General features: G+C 34.7%; 1 protein-coding gene across 1 annotated transcript in view; it reads right to left on the minus strand.

Annotated features, from left to right (window-relative positions):
• LOC125646119 (multidrug resistance-associated protein 1-like) overlaps window positions 1-23,559 on the minus strand; it is a 30,881-nt gene that overhangs the window by 3,262 nt on the left and 4,060 nt on the right. The window contains exons 4-24 of the mRNA XM_048872274.2: window positions 23,101-23,229; window positions 21,543-21,656; window positions 18,079-18,140; window positions 17,820-17,948; window positions 17,277-17,537; window positions 16,094-16,286; window positions 14,403-14,723; window positions 12,635-12,772; window positions 12,185-12,416; window positions 10,954-11,020; window positions 8,290-8,416; window positions 7,992-8,168; window positions 6,152-6,319; window positions 4,814-5,009; window positions 4,326-4,455; window positions 3,786-3,924; window positions 3,048-3,282; window positions 2,487-2,797; window positions 819-1,018; window positions 266-392; window positions 76-177 (exon numbers count right to left, since the gene is read on the minus strand). Coding sequence (XP_048728231.2) covers window positions 76-177; window positions 266-392; window positions 819-1,018; window positions 2,487-2,797; window positions 3,048-3,282; window positions 3,786-3,924; window positions 4,326-4,455; window positions 4,814-5,009; window positions 6,152-6,319; window positions 7,992-8,168; window positions 8,290-8,416; window positions 10,954-11,020; window positions 12,185-12,416; window positions 12,635-12,772; window positions 14,403-14,723; window positions 16,094-16,286; window positions 17,277-17,537; window positions 17,820-17,948; window positions 18,079-18,140; window positions 21,543-21,656; window positions 23,101-23,229 — 3,558 coding nt within the window. The remainder of the gene's footprint in view (window positions 1-75; window positions 178-265; window positions 393-818; window positions 1,019-2,486; window positions 2,798-3,047; window positions 3,283-3,785; window positions 3,925-4,325; window positions 4,456-4,813; window positions 5,010-6,151; window positions 6,320-7,991; window positions 8,169-8,289; window positions 8,417-10,953; window positions 11,021-12,184; window positions 12,417-12,634; window positions 12,773-14,402; window positions 14,724-16,093; window positions 16,287-17,276; window positions 17,538-17,819; window positions 17,949-18,078; window positions 18,141-21,542; window positions 21,657-23,100; window positions 23,230-23,559) is intronic.

Below are 23,559 nucleotides of genomic sequence, written 5' to 3' on the forward strand. Positions count from 1 at the left end.
TGAGTATTCTAGTTCATAGAAAACAACCTTAAATGAAGTATCACATGAATAGGACTGGACATTTTTTATCCCTACCTCTGTTGGGACTTTAGTGTATTCAGACACCCTCTCAACAGCCACAACATTGGTTTCTAGTTCAGACACCATCCTCACAAACCAGTTAAGGTTCTCAGTGATCTGCAGAGTGATTAGAAGACAGGTAATGAATGGCTGCTATCTGTACAGGTCAAGTGAAAGCTATGCATACAACACAGCATGGTCTTACCTGTAATGCATATGAAATAGACAGTCCAACAATCCCCCCCTTAATTGTGTCCCTAGCCAGAACAGCAAAGATGATGGCTGCCAGGATTACAAAATTTCCAAGGAGTTCCAACCGGAATCCAAGCCACCTACAAAATCAATTTTCCAAATTACTAATAGGTATTATCACCGATAACAAATCTCACAAACGTTTCACTTTTCACAAGATACAAATTTCTTTCTGCAAGGTTATTGAAAGGCTCTTTTCATAAATTGCTAGCTAGGTGCTTTATAAATTGCTAGCTAGGAATTTTGTATGTTGCTAACTTGATATTTCATATGTTGCTAGCTAGCATTTCATGAATTGCAGCCAGGCTTTTCATACATTGCTAGCTAGACATTTCATACATTGCTAGCTAGACATTTCATACATTGCTGCTAGACATTTAAAAAATTGCTAGCCAGACATTTCATACATTGCTGCTAGACATTTCATACATTGCTAGCTAGACATTTTATACATTACTAGCTTAATGCTCCATATATTACTAACAAGGCATCAAAAGCACTTTTACCTATTAGCAGTGTTACTGGCGTAAGTGAAGACTTGGTTTGTGTCCACTCGTTTCTGGGACTCCATGATGAATTCATTCTGCAACCCAAAGGCTCTGATGACACTGGCACCTGTTACCGACTCTCCAAAGTGGCTGTAGATTGGAGAGCGAGTCTTAGACTCAAGTCGTTTTAGTTGACGGGAGGTTGTTATGTAAAATCTCTGCCAAGTACAGTAGGATTTTAAGCAAAAACTAGCCAACCAATCAGCAACAAAGCCGTTACACACTTTTAATTATACACAAGTCTCCTAATCAAAACAAGTACTTGTATATAACAAAAGGCCCACAGGCCTTATCAGTCACCTGACAATTAGTTAAAGTATCACTAGCTCCAAAGGCTACAAAATCTAGAATAATTTTCCTGCTCTGAATTCCTTATATAATATCAGCAAAATTAAAGAAGAAATACATTTAATCACAAGGAACATTTTGGCCTCATCCTGGTATCAACACCCTAGCTACCCCTACATCATGAAATCTACAATTATGGTAAAGGTCTACCTGCTCCTACCATCAAAATATCCATTTAGTTTCAATTTAGTATCTATAGCATTAAAGATGTTATTCAAATGTTTTACACATAAATACTACATGCAGTTTGGTCTATCCCTGGAGCCGGAACCTTACCCCAGGATCATGAAATTTACAATTTTGGTTAGCAGCCTTCCTGTTCTACATGAATATGAAATCAGTTTTACTTAAAGATATGCGGTTCTGGAGATTTTTTTTTTTGAAAACTGGTCAATTTTTGACAGTTTTTGTCCCATCCCAAGGCCCCAAAGATGCAGGAGTCCTGACAATTTATGCCCCCCTTGCCCTAAAGATACTTCATACCAAATTTGAAAAGAATCGGATGGGTAGTTACTCAAGAAGAAGTTAATAATGTTCTATTGTTAATGCACAACAAAGAATGCAGACCATGCACAGCAGCAACTGGTCACCTGAGTGACTCAGGTGACCTAAAAACTAAGGAAATTAAAGAAGCAGGAAAATGTGCAAAAAAAACAGAGATCTGGTTAGGTCACTCTTCACTTTGAAAATTATAATTTGACTAAAATCAGAAAGTGGCCTGTCTAGCTTTGAAAATTGTTGTTTAGCAAAGGGCAGTGTTGCATTTACTTGTTCTCTTCTACTAAGTATGAAATATGACATCAGAAAAATGGTGGGTTTTCATATTTTTCTTGCAAAATATTTATATCAAGAAATAGAGTGTTTTGTCAGCAGAATTGTGAATTTCTGATATGATGTACATGAGTTCACCATTTCAATATTGAAGTATAAATGTAAAATGATTACAAAAAAAGAACCATTATAAGTGAAACTAATGATGGCGATATGACACAGACATATACTGTATTCAAAGCCACATGATCAACAAACTAGGTAATTGTGAAGAAATTTGGAGAATTCCAGGAAATTATCAATGATGTAACAATTAAATTCTATGACTGCAATGTATAAAATAATCACAATATCATTGTGTATATAGCATTTATTTTACAGTGAGGTTGCTAAATTTTTAGTATTTTCAAGGACATATTTTTTTTTTATAATCACTCCTTTTTTCTAGGTTTGAACTTTAAAGTTTTCAATGGTAAAGACATACGCATGTACCAGTAAATGTCATACCTGCACCAGGAAATAGAGGATACCCAACGGCAGAATGACGGACATAAATATCGGGGTACTGAACGAGATGACTACCAAGGCCCCAATCACCACAAGCAAGCAGTCCATAAACATAAAGAATGTGTTGGGCAGTTCCCCATCAATAGTGCTGATGTCATCGGAGAATCTGTTGACAATGCGGCCGACAGGAGTTGTGTCAAAGAAGGACATGGGGGACCGTACAATGCTGTACAGCATTTTCTGGTGGAGGGTTCGTGAGGCTATGATGGTGCGATACACAAAGATGATTTGTAGGGCGACAATCAAAACAGCTGAAAAGGTTATACAAGAAGTTCATCATCAAGTTCAATCAGGAAACCATCAATATGTAATGGAAAATATAAAGGAATATCACAGCGCATTTACAATACAATTCTAAAATTAAAATTGTACGAGTATCTTGTACAAATATAATATGCATTACATGTATTCAGCCACAGTATTTGACAATGCTTTCACAGCACACTTATGATATTTTTGTTTTTGCCAAATAAGTATTATTTTGACCATATATATAGTTACCTTGAATTCCACCCAAGCCACCGTAAATACCAAAGTAAAAGTCATTTTTCTCCCTTCGTAACGAACTGTTCCCAAACACAGTAATATTATTTAAGGTGTCATCTTCTGTCCAATAGCTTATCCAGGTGTTGGAAAATACGCTAGCAGCCGTGAATAAAACATAAAGAACCATGTACAACACGAAGTATGGAGTTCCTATGGCTCGAGCGTAGGTTATGAACACACTAAGCTTGACCTGTTCATTAAAATAAATTACAATTATAATTAATGGAATGAACATTTTATCATAATAAAGTGTACAGCTTCAAAATAATTTTGTAATTACTGTTGAAACAATCAAGTACTTGTGATTAATTATTTTTGCTATGGAGATACAGTTTTATCCATTATCTCATGGCGATTAATGCTTGAGCATTACTCTAAAGCTACAAGTAGATGGTCAGAGTTCATGTTATTAATATGATGCTTTACTAATTACTGGGTTTGTGATACCCGCTGTGAAATGTGATTAATATGATGTTTACTAATGATTACTGGGTTTGTGATACCCGCTGTGAAATGCGATTAATATGATGCTTTACTGATTACTGGGTTTGTGTTACCCGCTGTGAAATGCGATTAATATGATGCTTTACTGATTACTGGGTTTGTGATACCTGCTGTGAAATGTGATTAATATGATGTTTACTAATTACTGGGTTTGTGTTACCCGCTGTGAAATGTGATGTTTATTCTTACACTGCCAACTTCAGCCTTTTCTTCTTCGATCAGTTTATGACTGTCTGTAGGTTTGCCATCTTTTCCTGCTTCCTTCTCCTCCTTTTTAACAACACTACGCTGCCGAAGCAATTTTTTCTCTCCCTCCGACTCCAACACCCTAATCAAATCATATTCACATACACATGTAAATACCATAGACTCCGACACCCTAATCAAATTATTATTCACATACACATGTAAATACCACAGACTTCGACACCCTAATCAAATCATATTCACATACACATGTAAATACCAAAGACTCAGACACCCTAATCAAATCATATTCACATACACATGTACACTGTAAATACCATAGACTTTCTAAAGATACAAACACGTGCATTGACAGATATATTTTTTAAAATATGATTTCTTCTTGATGATTTCTTGTGACACACACATGTATATTTTGCAACGAGCAACATTATAGGTCCACCATGTTTCGAAATTAATCTTATTGTTCATGAATCTGCTAAATACAAAATGACACAGACCACTAACAACTGTTTTCTGTACCTTCTGCCATCACTCTCCTCCTCTGAAGTAACAGATTTCAGTCGCATCAAAATATTCTGTTTGTCATCACTTTCATCCACTGAAGCAACTGATTTTAATCGCAGCAATATTTTTTCTTTGACTTCTCTCACTATAACAAAAAGAACGAAAAATGAAATTACCCATTTGAATACAGCAGACTTTCAATTAAACAAGATTTTTCCATCCTTGGTTAATTTGGCAGACATCGTATTTGCTACATTTATTTTCTTGGCACAAATTAGTTTTTTATCTGTTGGAAAAACCAGACGGAAACAACTAAAAAGAATAGATCTTTGTGTGAAAAACAATTAAACTATATTCATAATGAACTTCAACTTCTCCCTTTACAACTGCTGACAGCTGAATAATTACAAAGAATTTATAAAAAGAAAATGATACACGAAATCTTCATAAATTGGCATTATTCCCAAGGCATACAATGAGCATTTATAGATCTATAGCCACACCCTCTGGATCCTCCTCTTCGTTCTCCACCTCCTCTTTGTCAGCTGTCAGGTAAGTGGTGAGAAACTCTGCAAATGGCCCGGCATGGTCCAAGAGCTCCTCATAGGTCCCTACCTCAGTTATACTGCCATTGATCAGCACAATTATCTTGTCTACTTTTGGAAGCCAATGTACTCCATGTGTGACCAAAACTCTTGTCTACCGATACATATGCAGTCAATTTAAACCCTTGTCTACAGATACATAAACCATTGCCTACAGATACATAAGCAGTCAATTTAAACTCTTGTCTACAGATACATAAACCTTTGTCTACAGATACATAAACCCTTGTCTACAGATACATAAGTAGTCAATTTAAACCATTGTCTACACATACATAAACAGTATACGATAGTATTGTTTCGCCGCCTATATTTCGGTCAAATTTTCAAAAGTTATTATTTTTCATAGTCATATGTTTGCAGACCAAAACACAGCAGAAATCTTCACTGTGATCAACTGGAAATGAAGTTAACGTGCAAGAAATGAAGATTAACCTTTTTTTTTTACTCAATAGTATAAAGTAATTTGACAAATTCAAGTTATTTATTGATATCAATAAGCATTTTAAAATATATGTTTTAAAGCCTGACTTCAAGGGACATATTTTTCTACCCCCTAATCAAAAGGAGCGGAAATTAAAAGCAATTAATTTATTAAAATTGGTGTTAAAGTTAAAAATCTATTACTAATAGATTCTACTTTACATTTAAAAAAAAAAGTATCATGAGCAAAATTGTAAAGCTTTTTAAAATATAGGAGTTGAAAATGTAGGTGGGAATCCAGAATTAGCGTGTGTAGTTCTTTAAACCATTGTCTACACATACTTAAACAGTACTAGTCAATTTAAACCTTTGTCTACAGATACATAAACAGTCAATTTAAACCATTGTCTACACATACATAAACAGTCAATTTAAACCTTTGTCTACACATACATTAAACAGTCAGTCTATACCCTTGTCTACACATACAGAAACCTTTGTCTACAGATACATAAATAGTCAAATAGTCATGTTGCAGTCTGCATATGTGTATCAAAAACTTCAAATTTATAACTGTGATGCTATTATTTTGTGTATTTTTGTTTGATTCACAAGAAACAACAAATTAAATGTTGACCAAAGAGAGGCACCAAGCAAACTTCACATAGGTGCATTAATGATCTTTTTTACTTGGGAATTAAAATCTACCATCTGAAAACTAAGTCAATTATCACAGGATTTGAATATGTGGAATCGTCATTTACAGAGTAACTGTTTTGTCTTTCTCTGTGAACCTTCATTATCTTAATTTACCTTTCTTTTGAGTAGCCCTGTATTTCCTATTACTTCATCAAACAAATGTTTGCCAACATGGGAATCTACAGCAGACAAGGGGTCATCTAAAAGATAGACATCAGTGTCGTGGTACACAGCTCTGGCCAAACTAACTCTCTGCTTCTGTCCACCACTGAGGTTAATGCCCTGAAGAAAACCCCCAAGTTCTAATCATTTCAACAGGTGACCAGAATATTTTCACAAAACAAAATTCAAAACAAACACATAATATCTACAATATACATGTATCGTACACATTTGTGTTTGATGAACACAGCTTTATTGTACATACATACACACTTCATTAATTGTTCTTATTATGAACCACTGTGATGAACTGAACACTATATTAATTGTTCTTACTATGAACCACTGTGATGAACTGAACACTATATTAATTGTTCTTACTATGAACCACTGTGAGGAAATGAACACTATATTAATTGTTCTTACTATGAACCACTGTGAGGAAATGAACACTATATTAATTGTTCTTACTATGAACCACTGTGATGAACTGAACACTATATTAATTGTACTTACTATGAACCACTGTGAGGAACTGAACACTATATTAATTGTACTTACTATGAACCACTGTGAGGAACTGAACACTATATTAATTGTACTTACTATGAACCACTGTGAGGAACTGAACACTATATTAATTGTACTTATTATGAACAACTGTGAGGAACTGAACACTACAGTAAAACTTGAATATAGCGAACACGAATATAGCGAAATTACGGCTATAGCGAAGTGACAAAGATTTCCCCGGCAAATTCTCTATATATTCTATATAAAAATCTGCGTCTATAACGAACACGGATATAGCGAATTTACGGATATAACGAAGTAAATTCCAATTCCCCTTGAATTAAAAATGAACGTAAAAATCACCTTTTATAACGAATTTATTTTTTTCATTTTAAACTCTTTGTGATTTTTAACAATCGTTTTCCATTGACATAAAGGATCCACTTATTACAAAATTTCTGTTTGTATTTTTTCAAAAAAGGTTGTTAACGCAAAACAATACTTACACATACGTTTAGGAAATATATCGTCGGTATTGTTTACTATTTTCGTTAATTAAATTTGAAATTTGATTGCATTTATTTTATCGTACACTCCTTTATTTGTGTAAAGCAACAAGTAAATGACAATTGCAATAGACTGTACATGTATGTATTGCGCAAAATTTTGTTGACATTTCTCTCTCGACATGTTCTTGCATGACTTAATAATCCATCAAGATAAATTTACATATATAAATCAATTTGTATATTTCTTGTATAAAAATATTTCTTCTCGAAAATATATAGGCTTCATTTCACTTAAAGACAATACAAACGCAAGTATATCGATTGCATTGCTGCTTTCTTATATAACTGGTATACATGTAGAACAAATCAGTTTTATAACGAATTCGTTATATTTGAATTATGAATTCGCTATAAACGTATAGCGAATTACGCTTATAGCGAATTTTTATAGAGGGTCCCCAGAAATTCGCTATATCAGAGTTTTACTGTATATTAATTGTACTTATTATGAACCACTGTAATGAACTGAGTTATAACAATTGTGCCAGATCTCGATCTCTCCCTACTCTCTCTGTTGCCATAACATAAGAAAAAAACTGAAATGGTACTCTCTATAATGTGTAAAATCTAAGGGCTCTTCCTCTTTCCACCTTTCGATGTCCACAGCATTTTTCTGGATGCACATACACAGGCACATTACTATATCACCTGGAATGTTGTTTCAAGGGGATAATAAATAATCTCAATATTCTAAATGAAAGATCACCTACATTTTCCCCTATTTCTGTTGCATCTCCTGATGACAGTATATCAATGTCCGGCTGTAGAGCACAAGCTTTGATAACTTTTTGGTAGAAAGCAGATTTCATTGGTTTGCTGAACAAGATGTTGTTTTGTAGACTATTGTTCTGAATCCATGCCTGCTGGGGAACATATGCAACACTGCCCTGTGGTGTGGAAGCATTTCATTCTCATTAATCAAATATCAGTGCACACTTTAAAAAAACAACTTAGAATTATACATACAAACTGGTGTCACTTATTTGGGCTGAAAATCTTTTGTCTTACCCTGACATTTACATGACCTTTGACCTTGATCATTTCTCCCAATATGGCTGACAGTATGGAGGATTTTCCCGATCCCACCTGGCCTACCACAGCCACTAGGCTCCCCTCATCCACGGTTAGATTAATGCTGGAAATAAGATAAAGCAACACATTAATAAATAAACACAATCACTCTACAATACCTGGATAGATCCAAGTAGATTAAAATAGAGACCTACAAAACACAAGACAAATTTTTTTCATCGGTATGTAAAATATCACAGTCCCTGAAACATGCTTTCCGACTTGAACGGTGAACAAATGATGAGTGAATGGTGAGCAAATGCTGAATAGATGTAGAGTGAGTGGTGTGTAAACGCTGAGAGCAACTTGGTGAATGATTGGTGAACAGTGGGTGATAGCAGAGTGTGAATGGATCACAAATGCGAGTGCAGAGTAAATGGTGAGTGATCAATGGACTTATGATGTAAGCAAGATGAACAATTTAGTCAGAATGTCTAGGGTGTTTTCTTTGCATTGTACTTATTCAATAATCAGGTCAGAAAAAAGATATCTGCATTTCATCAATGAATAAATTTTGTAGTGCCAACATCACAAAACTAAATTAAAAGCTAACGCTTTTTAGTTAAGAACGCTTAATGAAGAAAAAAATAAAAACGCATGCAATGTTGCGAGAAAGATGATACATTTGTACAAGTACATGCACATTATATAAGATTTTATATTTTTTACAAGCTATATATGTTTATCTAAATGCTGTTGAATATTTCCTGCATGAAGAAAAACATTTTTAGTATCTGATTAATAAACTGCAATTAGTGGTAAAAAAAAATAATGGGTAATTCAAAAACTTGTTTAGCATGTTTAATAAAGACTATTATTCATAATACTGTAGGAAAATGGGATTCTTTAGCTAATATTGCAAGCTTGATTAAATGTATTTATAGCTTACGATCTTTTCTCGTTATTTCCAGTCGTTGACTGAGTATGTTTACATACATGTGCATATGTGCCATGTGTTATTTTATACACTCGATGTTACCGGTGTTATTTATAGTTTTAATCAAAGGTTTGTATGTAAAACCACAAGTTATTAATATGACTATTGCCTACTTACGCTGATTACTTCAGTAGCATGGTGTTCATCCATATATATTTGTGTATATAGCGATTTTTAATGTGATAAACAAGCACGTTGTTCGTGTTAGGTGCCATATTTGTTTATAAAAGTCAGAGTTAGGGCCGCATCTATTTTTATTTGACCCCGATCTTCGGGTCAAAGTTGTTTAGGTTGCAGACGGCTGATTTTTACTACGAAGAGTGCTTATAATGTAAGTGTTTGATCTTTATCATAATTGGATTTATAGACTTGATTTTAAGTTATTTTAGTTATAGATAAACGATATAGTCCCGTAGAATACTTAGCCGGGGTTGGTTTGATGGGGATTGGGATTGTCCGGGGAAAGTTAGGGTTGACCCGTCTGTACGTGCGTTGCCCCGTCCCTGGTGGGGTTGTCCCGTCTGTTGCCCCGGACTTAAGAAAGGGTATATAAGTCAGAATCCGACAAGATTCTGGGAGATAGCTAATTTTACTTTACGAATAGGACGTTCCCAGTGTTGCCTGATAAGGCTGATCTGGAGATTAATTAATTAATTAGGATTAGATTAGGTAATTACTTAGGTTAAGAATCATTCCCAGTTACCTGTGTTCAGAATTACTGGTGTAAAGTCACAATTTAATAATAAGTGTAAGATTCAGAATATTATTCATAGAAGTAACAATTCAACTAATCAATCTAAAGAGGGGAACCAATTATTATTCTATACCAATGATAATTTAATATATGGATTTGTTATCTTCACCTTTCATTGGTTGGGTCAGACTATAACTTAGTATTAATTCATACAATTGGCACCAGGTTCAGTCGCTATAACTCTATTGTAATTGATATTGTTACGATTGTTCTTTTATATTCTGTGCATGAAGTCCCAGAAATATTTCTGGAGTATTACATTGTTGTATAACAAACTTCACCTAACTTATACATAACTCAATAAATTAGTAAACTTTACATCAGAGTCAATTTTCAAAAATATTGGATTGTTGTCGAGGAAGACAACTGGTGGCAGCTACTATAAAATCAATCGCTTGGCCGTTACAATACATAAAGTTGAACTGTATCAGATAATATTGTTTCAAAATCTGCTTTTAACAATTACAATTATCTTTACATTTTTCTAGATTTTCTTTTCTAATCAAGAATGTAGTTTAATTATGAGTATTGTTTTGTTTCTATAATATTTTTTTTAATCAATTGTTTACCAATTTTCCAAACAAAATATTCTATGCACAAAAGATTGGGAAAAAAACAACCTGTTATTAAACAGAAACATTGTACATGTATCTGTAATAAGGAAGAAATTAAGCCATGTTTGTAAATGTTTTCTCATCCTTTCTAGCAAACAAGTCTTCTAAACGAAACTACCCTACATATTCAGTGACTTTGTGATTATACTTCAGCATTTTATATTTGCATTTTTAAAACTGGTGTGCAAATAATAAACACTGGATTGTCAACACAGATCTAGATTATGGTTTTAAACAAAGGTAACAATGTTAATCTTACTTTTTTAAACAAACAAAGGTGACAATGTTAATCTTACTTTTTCAAACAGTCACCAACTTCAGGATCCCACATAAAGCTGCCATCTTTTATTGTTATTGCTTCGTCTAAAAAAATTATTGTTACATTCAAATATCAACTAGACATTGTTTTTATGAAAAACAAATGTCTCCCCAGCTCCCCAAATTTGAAGTGCTCCAAATGAAACCTTCTCCCATTAATCCATTGCATAGTACGGAGGAGAAAGCATAAGCAGGAACATATATAGACATTATGAACTCCGATAAGCCACCTAGGAGAAGTGTTCACAAACTATTTTACACCCTCCACGCCTCAGATCCACTATAACTTTAAGGACAACAATTGGATCCTCCTGTCCCTGCAATATGCACATCTGCAAATGGCATTGAAGTATTGTATAAAAATTTCAAGTCTATCGGATAAGCCATATAAGAGGAGAAGCGTTCGAAAGCTATTTTAATATCCTCCACCCCTCTTAGATCCACTATAATTTTAAGGAAAATAATTGGATCCTCATGTTCTGACAATATGCATATCTACAAATGGCAATGAAGCATTGCACAAAGTTTCAAATCTATCCAATAAGCTATATGGGAGAAGTGTTCACAAGCTATTTTACATCCTCCACCCATCTTAGATCCACTATAACTTTTAGGAAAATAGTTGGATCCTCCTGTCCTGACAATATGGCTATGCACATCTACAAATGACAATGAAGCATTGTACAAAGTTTCAAATCTATCTGATAAGTCATATAGGAGGAGAAGTGTTCACAAGCTATTTTACATCCTCCACCCCTCTTAGATTCACTATAACTTTTAGAAAAATAATTGGAACCTCTATTCACACCAATATGCATATCTACAAATGGCAATGAAGCATTGTACAAAGTTTCAAGTCTATCCGATAAGCCATATAGGAGGAGAAGCTTTCACAAAATTTTGTGACAGACAGACGGACGGACAGAAAGTACAAAAACAATATGTCTCCCCTTGAAAGGGGGGAGACATAATTACATTAAAATATCAAGAGATTCAATTTTCGATGTTTGAAGATTTTTTTCCCATGAAATAAGATCCACAGTAAATATAGTAATAGTTTAAATAACATGCTGTAACAATTAAGTCTGGTAAATAGTAAATATCATGAAATCAAACCTATAATTAATGTATCAAACAATGGAATTTTTTAATCAAATGTGGAAGTACTTCTTCTAACTTTTTTTCATTAAAATGTCAAAAGTTCTGTACCTTCCATATAATCATGCGACACACATTCTGGGTCCAGATCATGGTTGTTCAGGAATTTGGAGAGCCTTTTCAGTGAGACAACAGCTTTCACAGCCTCTGTCATCATCATTGGTGCAACATTCACCGCAAAGCGCAAAATATTTAGCAGGGAGATTGCAACGAATGCCACCTCCGGAGAAAGATAATGTGCATCAGTGGAATACACGTAAACGCCAAAGGTCAACATGGAAACCTGGCAATAAACAGTATATGATAAAGTCATTATTGTATTACCATAGTGAATTCGTCAAAATGACATAAGGATCACCTCTATGCATATCTACATTTATAACAACTACACTGTACTTTCAAAGGTTTTAGACATAGCAAAGTAGTTCTTGCTTTTTGTTGATCCACATTGTATGTTTATCAAGAATGAATTCCTCTATTTGAAGAGTTAATTGTACTTACCATATATGGCGCCAGAATCCAAGAAAACCAGAAAAACAGACCAATTATGCTCTCCCTCTTCAGAATGCTCAACTCCACATTACGGATAGCCTCAATCTTCTCTTTGAATGACATTTCCCATGCATACAATTTCAGAATCTACAAAGAACAGGCAATTTCATGGAATTCACATCCCCCATTTAAAACTGACAGACCTACACTCTGTACATCACTGACACTCTATGTGTGTGTGTGAATTAGTTTAAGTGCTAAAGCTTAAATGATTATTGAGAAAGCATTCAGAAACCAAAGTATTCCAGACGGACCATTGGAAGAAATATCCCAAATGTTTGTTACTTAAGGGCAGGGGACCAGTATCCTAAAAATAGCATTACATGCCATCGAATGAAAAGAGGAAGCACAACAGTTGCTCTGGAAAACACTAAACTAGAACTGTTCTAATGGGATTAATACCCCCTGCAGGGTTCATCCATAATAAGGCCATAGTGCAGAAAGACATGAGTTTCAACATGATTCATAATCCACGCACCAGTCTCTTAGACAAAATAATGTCCATGCAGACAGATGGACGGACACACTGATTCCAATCTACCCCTCTAAACTTCATTTACAGTGGGTATAACAGATGTTTAGAAAACAAGGACACTACACAATAACATTTTGACTAAATCAAAATCAAGTGCACTTTCAAAAATAACCGTATGCATTATATCACAATAAAGGCATGTTGAATTAAGAAACGAAACTTATAATTCTTTGTTTGATGCATGTATCAAACGAAACATTGGACGGAACACTTCATCAATGCGCGTAGTTTTATTTCTTATCATTTAATTATACGCCAAATTAAAGGTGCAATGGTTAAAAGCTGAATTAAATATAAAGGAAGATAACAAGTGGTGACTGGATTTATGCTGCATCGTGTTGGAGGAGACGTTGAACACTGGTTGTGTCGTTGGAACGGTGGAATGCAATTCGGCTCCATTTCAATATCGAGGAAAATGTTCAAAACGCACTCATTGACTGAGCCCCATATAACGTAGTTCAATTTCATTGATATTTACCAGATCAGAAGTTGCCACTTGCTCCGTCATGTTATTGATCTCGTAAAGCAGACGATTCATACCGGGAACTCGTGTAATCTGTCTACTTCTACCAGTAAGTGGTCTACGTCATCAAATTGACTATTCTGCCACGTCATCGCTTATGTATGTTGTTTCTTTAAATTAATTTGTATTTTATTCATATCTTTAGTTGAGCTAATTTTTGATAGCAATGAAAAACAAAAATCAAACAAATGCATTTCGTTATATATAATGCTTGTGTGGAAAATCCTGTTCTATAAATAGCGCTAAAATTAGAACGGGGAAGACGCATTCCAGAGAAAAGTAGTCCCACGTGCTTAGTGCAGATGAACTCCGAACGAAATTTGACAGAGAAATCAAACAAATTTTTCAACCAATCAGCTTCGTTTATAAGTCATCACTTTAAAAGTTATTAAATGATTTTTATATCACAATAAAAGTATGTTGAATTTTATTTCACAATAAAGGCATGTTGAAAATTTACACCACAGTAGAGTGTATATAACAAATATATTTATAATTACACACAAGCCCTGCACATGAACTAGCAGAACAAGACTAGTGCAAAAACATTAAAATAATATTAACCCTACAATAAAAATAATAACAGAAAAAGTGATAATCTATTTCTTAATGCATGAAATAAAACAATACGACATTTAATATATATATATATACTGTACCTTGATACCATTCAGGACTTCTGTAAGCAGTTTGATTCGGTTGTCTTTTTCTTTCATCTTGTCTTTCTGTAATTTTTGCATTTTGCTCATGATGAAGCCATTGAACGGAAACAGCAGAATCAGGAAACCTAGACCTGCCAGCATTGCATATTTAACCGTGTCATACAGGAAGTACAGAGCGACACCTATCTGCAGCACAGACGACCAACAGCCCCACAGATAGGGTATAAGGTGCTGGATGTTTTCCGTGTCCACTGACATCAAGTTCACAATTTCACCAACTGTTGCACCTTTCCTTGCTTGGTTGCTCATAGTTAAAGCCTGCATAGAATTACAGAATTCATTAAATCAGACAACCTGGATTCCAATCTCTAGCATCTTGTCTTATTCAAAAGAACAAAGCACTTCAAAATTGCAAATTGCTTACTGTATGCATGTATACTTAATTTTGTAGGATTTACACTAGTACCCGTAATCATAAAATACACATACATATATTACAATGTACTAGTGTTGTATGACATAAAAAAGCTAATTCATGAAAATGCTTCACAGAAAATCAGGTAAATTAAGTACATAAACCATCATTTCTTGGATTAAAATTTCTGTGGTTTATAAAGAGCCAGTTTCATGGTTTGGAAAAAGCAGTATGTTTATGGGGTGTTGAAGTCACGTTTCATGAGGCATGTCATTTCTGTGGTAGATCACTCCCTCCTGTTTTTAAGAGGCTTGAATTGGTGGGTTTATTTATCATATCATGAAATCAATAACAAGAGGCACAAGGGCCTTACAAATCACCTGAGTAACTCAATGTACAGCTCAATCAAACAAGGTGTTATTTTTAGAAAATAATAAATTGTCGTTAACTTTCCAGATTCTTTTTTTTTTTCCAATGTCCAAGAATAAAAGTCTTTTATTCTTAGAGCATCTAAAAAATTCAAGGCATTTTCACTACAATATCCCCATTTGGGCCCCACCCTAAATCCTGAACCTTAGCTCTCTAAGATAGAGAATTTCACAGTTTCAGTAGAAAGCTACATGCTTTCTATAACTTTGTAAACAAACATTACTTCACAATGCACAGAAGTAAAACAGCTAGATGATTTTTCAAGATTAAAAGCATTTTCATTATATACCCATTCAGACCCCACCCTAAAGCCTGAACCCCAGGCCCAGGGGTAGGGAATTTTACAATTTTTTGTAGACAGCTATATGCTTTTTATAACCATGCATACAGCATTTCCTCACAATATACAGAAGTAATCAAATTGTTTAAAAATTAAGTGCATGTTGTGAAGGGATAACGGTGCACCTCAAGACGCCCCCGCACCAGTCAGACTCAGACAAACTTTACATTTATGACATATCTTTCCAATACACATGTTTATGATCAGTTTAAAATCCAGGCAGGCTACTTACAAACAAGTTGATGGTGCAGGGGTTTCAACAGTCTTGTCTAAAGTCAGCATTTCGCAAATTCTATGGTCGTTATAACAATCTAGTTTGCCAATATAACCTATCATTGGGTCAAATGCTGTCTGACTTGTTTCATACCCAACTGTCAGGCCGTTCTTGGTACACTAATTTGGAAAAAAAAAACACCCCACCCCCTGAAAACAAATTAATTTTAAAAATTCCTGGATCCACCCCTGATACACATGAATTCCTATCGACATAACAGTCTGACCCACCTTCTTATATACAGCCGACACTAAGCAGGCCCTGATTCTGAGTCCTAGTGCAACACTCCAGTAGAACAGCTGATGGAAGAAGAATGATTGCATGAGCACTGTAACAAAGAATCCAGCTGCCAACACATAGCCTTTCCAGTCCTCCTTCCATGTCACATCATTGGGATCATTCTTAGAAAACTGGATTAGGTACCTGGAGAAAATAAATTGTAGATTGATAAAAACAATTAAAACCATCTTCACTATGTCAAATATTATATAGAATGAGATGTTGAGTATTGTTTGTTAGGAATCTGTGTGCAAGTGTAATCAGTACAGCAAGTTGTGGTAAGAAGGACATATTTTGTTGACTTACAGGGATCAAAGGTCCAAGAATGCAACCTACATGAAATTCTGATGGACAAAATGAAAAGTTGGTCAACACTTGGCAGTTCGAATATTCAACCTTGTCAACTCTGCAAGTTGAGTTTTAACATAAGTAAAATAAAAGGCAAAAAGATCTTGCAGCCTTTTACTTTCATAGGTTACTGGAGAATGACCTCTAGAAACAAAGTCTGATTAAGTGACCACAAAGGTCACAGTGAAGACATTGAAGAAAGGGTTTACCAGGTAAGAGAAGTTTGGATATCTTTCAGACTTTCAGGTCTTCAAGACAAATTGTTGAGAAATAGTTACAAGAATTTTTATAGTTTACTGCATGTGAGGAGAAACTGTACAGCACTGTATGTGAAAATGTGACATGATCTATGGCAGCTACAACAAATTAAGTTCCCTGAGTACAAAAAAAAATTCCAATGTATGTTACAAATCAAAAGGACTACTTGTAGCCAAGCTCAATACATAAGAAAGGTGGTGTTTGAAAGCACATATTTAGTATAGTATAAGGGTTGGTCTATCACATAATTATGACTTTGGAGATGTTAATAACAATGTTGAATTCAGTTGTTGTAAAGTAATAGATTGGCCAGTGTCTGTGTTTTCATAATTTTGTAATCTTCCAACATCCTTGTCAGTATTTTCAACCAAAACAATACAATTTTTAATGGTGGCCAAAATTTTAGAATGACCAGTGAAGTTTAAATTAGGTTATTATTTGGCATTACAATTTCAAGGTCTGCTTGGAGCCCTAAAATCTTTGAATGATAAATCTGAGTATAATTTTAGTAAATCATTCGATACTCACTTCAAAAGCGCAGGGAGAACAAAGACAAGTACATCATAGAAAAGTTTAAAGATCTGTGCATGAAGCAGCTCCCATCCAAACGTTCTGAAGAGCGCTTTTATTAGGGAGGGACCTTTTACGGTAGGTTCCGTCTTGGATTTCTTTGATTCATCCGACTGTAGAAGTGGGGTTTTCTCTGACGTTTCTTCATCTTGAATGCTGGAATAGTGTTTTGATCGCTTCATGGGGTCAGGGGGTGAAACAGGAACTATTAACGATCCACTAAAATCAGGGAAATAAATCGAGATCATCTAAACTGCATTTATATGCATGATTCCTGAAATATTCCTATCAATTCTATATATCAATTATTTATTCAATTATTCATAACTTTTCCAATTTTGAGGTGTTTTAAAATGTACAAGAAAGGTCATCATATAAAGTGCATGTATATATCCACTTATGCATAATCGAAAACTAGTCAAACATGTTTAATATTAATATCCCTAATACAGAGAGGGATTCTGACACAATTCCTCATACAATGTGTAACTGTTCCCTTACCTGTACTTATCCTTCTCTCTTTTCCATTTAGCCTCAAATTTTGGTATGACATTTTTGGACTGTTCTCTTGGATTCAATTTAAATATTTTATCCTCAGTCAATGGTGTCTTGTACCCAGATATCATCAAACTGTAAAAAAAAAAAATTCTTTTTAAAAATTACAGACTTTGAAATTCCCAGGCAGAGGCAAAGAACCAGACAAACTAGTGATAAATTGTAGATTTTGAAGTCAGTCTGAGAATTTAAAAAAAATAATTACCTGTTTAACCACCAGAATGTGATCCGTGAAAGAAATGATGCCTGCACCTCTGGACATTCTTTCTGTGAAAAACAAGAGCAAAAATGGATTATAGAAAGTTTTGTTTTCATTACTACAAAGGATTAAGTGCAATAACAGCCATTTCTGGCCTTCAAATTTCTATAAGGCCAATTCAAATTAATTGATATATTATCATTCCCGCCCGCCCCGATTTTTTTATTTTCGCAAAAAATTGCAATTTCAAACAAACTTGCTTCCCAGTGACATGAGTGAATGATTAAAGTAACAGAATGTTGGTTTTATATCTTCTACCAAGGATTCTTTGAATGTTAACTTGAATAACACTTTGTGTGATGCCTTTTGTCATTAATTTTTTCTCTCGGGAAATAAAGATTAAAACATAAAATTCTCGGGTACCTGTAAAGTGCGAAACGAAATCGAAACGAAACGAAATCTACCGAAACGAAACGAAACCCACCGAAACGAAACGAAACCCATCGAAACGAAACGAAACCTACCGAAACGAAACAGATTATATAACCGAATTCTTTTAATCATAATAATTAAAAACGGTATATTAGGCCCGTGTGAACGTTACCACATATAAATAAAATTTGCCTCCCCTTTGATGTAGGCTTTCGCCTTGACTGATACAAAGTTTTAAAAGTTTGAACGGGGGTTGATTAAGCACAAAGTACGTATCCGAAGTTGATTAAATACCACGTGTAATCAGTTTTGGTCCATAAATTTCAGAACGGAGGGTTACAGTCTTATAAGTCAGAGGTCTGGGGAAACACACTAAACGAGGGTGGGGTTGCCGGCGTTGGATCCATCTTTGGGCATAATACATGTTTCAGTATTTTTTGCTCTAAAGACAAATCTATGTACACATGTGGATATTGTGTATTTGTATGTATTATATCAAACGGTGGATTCTGAGTATGTCCACCCTTTATCTTTGTAATTTCTGCTTCCCTTGTTCATAAACCTTTCGATTTTACAAAATGCTCACATCCTCCTGATATTATTGCATAAAACATTTCCGTTTTCCGTCCCGTTTTCAATTTCTCGTCTTAGCAACATCCTAAATGTATAGAGTTATCTTTAGACTCACTACATACAGTGTATCAATATTAATTTTTAATAATATATGTATATATATATCTTACCGAATTGCATTCATATAATATGGTATACTATTTAATGTTTTTCCATTATTGAAAGCACTCGTACCTCAGCAGTTAGAGATAAAATAAGGGGTTAAGAGTTCTTCCTGCTTTCAACTTTCTCAGACACCAGCTTCTTCAAATAATGTATCTATACCCAAAGGCGGATCCAACGCCGTCGACCCCACCCCTCGTGTAGTGTGTTTCCCCATACCTCTGAAATTGCAACCCTCCATTCTGAAATTTATGGATCCGAAACTAATTGCACATGGTATTTAATCAACTTCGGATATGTACTTTGTGCTTACTCACCCCCTTCCAACTTTTAAAACTTTGTATCAGTCAAGCCGAAAGCCTACATCAAAGGGGAGGCGAATTCCATTTATATGTGGTAACTTTCACTGGGGCCTAAGATACCATTTTTAATTATTATAATTAAAAGAGTTCGGTTATACAATATGTTTCGTTTCGGTAGGTTCGTTTCATTTCGGTGGGTTTCGTTTCGTTTCGGTAGATTTCGTTTCGTTTCGGTAGATTTTAATTATTATAATTAAAAGAGTTCGGTTATACAATCTGTTTCGTTTCGTTAGGTTTCGTTTCGTTTCGGTGGGTTTTGTTTCGGTAGATTTCGTTTCGTTTCGGTAGATTTCGTTTCGTTTCGTTTCGATTTCGTTTCGCACTTTACAGGTACCCTAAAATCCTCCCACCCGCCCCATATTTTTTTGTGACCCCGGATGATAATCTACTAATTAAGTTGAATTGGCCTAATATTGACTAATTTCTATGTTAAAAGAAGAATTCTTTTTTCCCAAACTGATTCCCTATTTGGAATTTGCCATATTACAAATTGGATGATTTACTACTTTTTTACTCTTAAATTACTAATTTTAAGAACATTGGTAAGTCAGCTGAATTCTCCATAGAATTTCATAAGAAGGCTTATACAGATACTATTTACAATGCAACACATGATTATGGTGCATTTTCCCAATGAAACCACCCTTTTTAATCATCCCACCGCTTGCCAGTTTCTTTGATTAGAGTTACTCTTCTTGACATATACCTGTTTATGCTTAACAAGTGCTGTTACATGATTTACATGTTGAAATTAGTTAAAGAACCAGTTTTAAGCCACCTCCTTTAAAATTTACCTGGACGGAGATCAAAAACATACCGCTTGTCAATGAAAGAGACAATACACCAGGCCCTAGCTGTTAGCTCAGGTGAGCTACAAACTAGGAAGAATTGTTTTAGCACACAAAACTGATGTCTCCCCTTCCATTTCCATAGTTTTTAAAAGAACTTTTTAGGGATCATCTTTAAAGTGGAAAATTAATACTAACAGTATATAACATTCACCTATATGGATATGAGCTTCAAACAAGGAACAGTATTGTGAACATGATGGTAAATTAAACTTCCCAACATACCAAATATCAAAGGCCTATGCCAAAAATCTGCTACAAAAATTCTATTATTTGACCTTTACATAAAAGGTCAAGGTAAGCAAAAATGGCACATGACATGGTATGCCAACATACCAAATTGAAAAGGCCTTTGTAAAAAGACAAAAAAGTTATGGTCCGGACAAAAAAATACCCAAATTTTTTTTATTATTAGACCTTTACATAAAAGGTCAAAGTCAAAGGTCATCAAAAATGGCACCTGACACACTTTCTTATCATTTTTCTATCAGAAGGTCAGGCCTACGTCAAAAAATAAATACTCAGTCAATAGTTGTTATTTTGTTAGAATGGCAAAACCACTATTAATCATAAACTATAATCCCTTTTAAAACAATTTTCATCCATGGTTTCCTTTATAAAAATGCCCTTTGTAATATACATGAATCCATTATAAGCACAGTTTTTTCCCGCATAAGGAAGATTAATAAGTACAACACCTGAACCACGGATTCAAAACAAATTCAATCAGCTGTTTCTACCATACTGGGGATCATCTCAAAATTAAGCGATAAGAAAACATATGAGATGAATAGAACATCTATAATTGCGTATTTTGATATTTTGGCAAGCCTCGCGAATATATACACCATATCAACTCATTGGATAAACCAAATATCAAAACACACAATATGGATATCCTCTATATATTACATTCACCTTAACTTAGAGATATACTAAGCAATGTGAAGTACTACATTCACCTTAACTTAGAGGTATACTAAGCAATGTGAAGTACTACACTCACCTTAACTTAGAGGTATACTAAGCAATATAAAATATTAACAGATATACTTCACACATGAAGAACCGTTAACAACCACCGGTCCCATACCTCTATTTCTGGAGTGCTGGTTTTGTCTGCCGTGCAGGAAATAGCCCACTGAATAAGGGCGATGAAATAGTACACGTTAAAAACAGCAAAATTGGCTGGTTTATTCGAATATTCCTGAAAGTAGAAAAAAGATCACCAATGTGATACATGAAAATATGGCATTTTCTCACAAAATCACCAGTGCGAGATCAACATTACCAATGTGAGACAGCTATGTGAGATTTTTCTTTCTCACAAAATCACCAATGTGAGACTAACATTACCCATGTGAGACAGCCATTTGAGATTTTTCTGTTTTACATTGAGTATAATGTCATATATTTTCTATGATTTACCAGTACATTATGTGGTGAAGTAGACTATTTTGTATTGTTTTCTTCAAAATTCAAATTTGATACAGCTTTCTAGGGGACTCCTTGGGTTTTTAGTTTTCACATAAAGTGTAAATGAATTTCAGTTTTCAGGTACACTCTTTCTGACTGTCTAATTAGTGTTTGCATTTAAGCTCAAAATGAGAATTTTGAATAATTTTGGATGAAAATGTGAGAATAATAAATCTTTATTATTTACTTGTGTGGAATACCTGGAACAAGATTTGTTGTCTAGCTAGGACTCAGCAAAGCCTCATCCTAAACTGTAACCTCGTCCCTTCTTTGGGATCTCCGTCCCCTTCTCTGGGATCCCTATCCCCTCTTTGGGATCCCCATCCCCTCTTTGGGATCCCTATCTCCTCTTTGGGATCCCCATCCCTTCTTTGTGATCCCCATCCCCTCTTTGGGATCACTATCCCCTCTTTGGGATCACTATCCCCTCGTTGGGATCCATATCTCCTCTTTGGGATCCCCATCCCTTCTTTTGGATCCCTATCCCCTCTTTGGGAACCTTGTCCCCTCTTTGAGATCCCTATCCCACGCTCATACTAATGACCCAGGGCCACATTGCTCACCTGAGTCACCCTGCTCACACAATGAAGGAAAAGACTAATAAACTTTGGACACTAAGAGTATAAATCCCTTAACTCCTCTTATGGACCTGCTCTACAGAGTCATGAAATTCAAAAACAAATTTAATCTACACAACCTGAGAACACTTCCATATTAATTTTGACGACGTTGAAAATGTGTAAAGATTACAATGACTGACTGACAAATTTTGATAATAAAATTCACTTAGTGAGTCTATGGCTCAAATGAGCTTAAGGAGGTATACTACATCAAAGAAATTTGATATGGATGAAAAGTGGAGGATATGTACAATATTTTGAAATTGAAAATTTTCAAATTTACTTTATTTAGTCAAAAAAATGTAGTTTTAGTAGAAAGTAATCTGAAGGGAAAAAAACTGCTGGACTCGAATCCGCGATCTACAGTTCAGTAGTCGATGTGCTAACCTACTGAGCTACTCAGCTAGGCAATGATATTTGAAATGAATAGACAAATATTGTTGATATTTATATTTTCATCCATGCTTTAAAAGGAAATCAGCCATTATGACGATGTAGAGTACCTCCTTTAAAACCATGATTCAGAATTCAATATTTTATTGTTTAGATGTTTACCTTATTGATGATCTTTCTGTAGAATGGAATGATGTAACATAGGTTAGCTAGAGTCCAATATATAAAGAGAACCCCAGACGTCACAAAGCCTTTGTTTCTTTCCACGAAAATATACAGCAGGACTAACAACTACAAAAGAAAGAGTGAATTAATAATATCGTCTCAATCATCCAATCTCAGTGTTGTATGTCATGAAAGTTGATAGGTCAGGCTTCCTCATCCAATGTAGAGTATGTGTGTCAAGTTTGAGGTGGAAAAAATCATTTAAGGCTCAGATATTTTTTCTTTCCCCATATACATGTAGAAGCATCCAGTTTGCTTGACCATTGGGTCCTACGTGTAACATCGATAAATCCAATGGTGAGTTTGTGTGTGAAATACAATGACTCCAGATTTAAACGAAAACCACTTAATTGCAGCGGTAACTAATGCATCTATACAGACAGACAGATGGACAAC

The sequence above is a fragment of the Ostrea edulis genome, chromosome 6, assembly GCF_947568905.1.
Source record: "Ostrea edulis chromosome 6, xbOstEdul1.1, whole genome shotgun sequence".
NCBI lineage: Eukaryota > Metazoa > Mollusca > Bivalvia > Ostreida > Ostreidae > Ostrea > Ostrea edulis.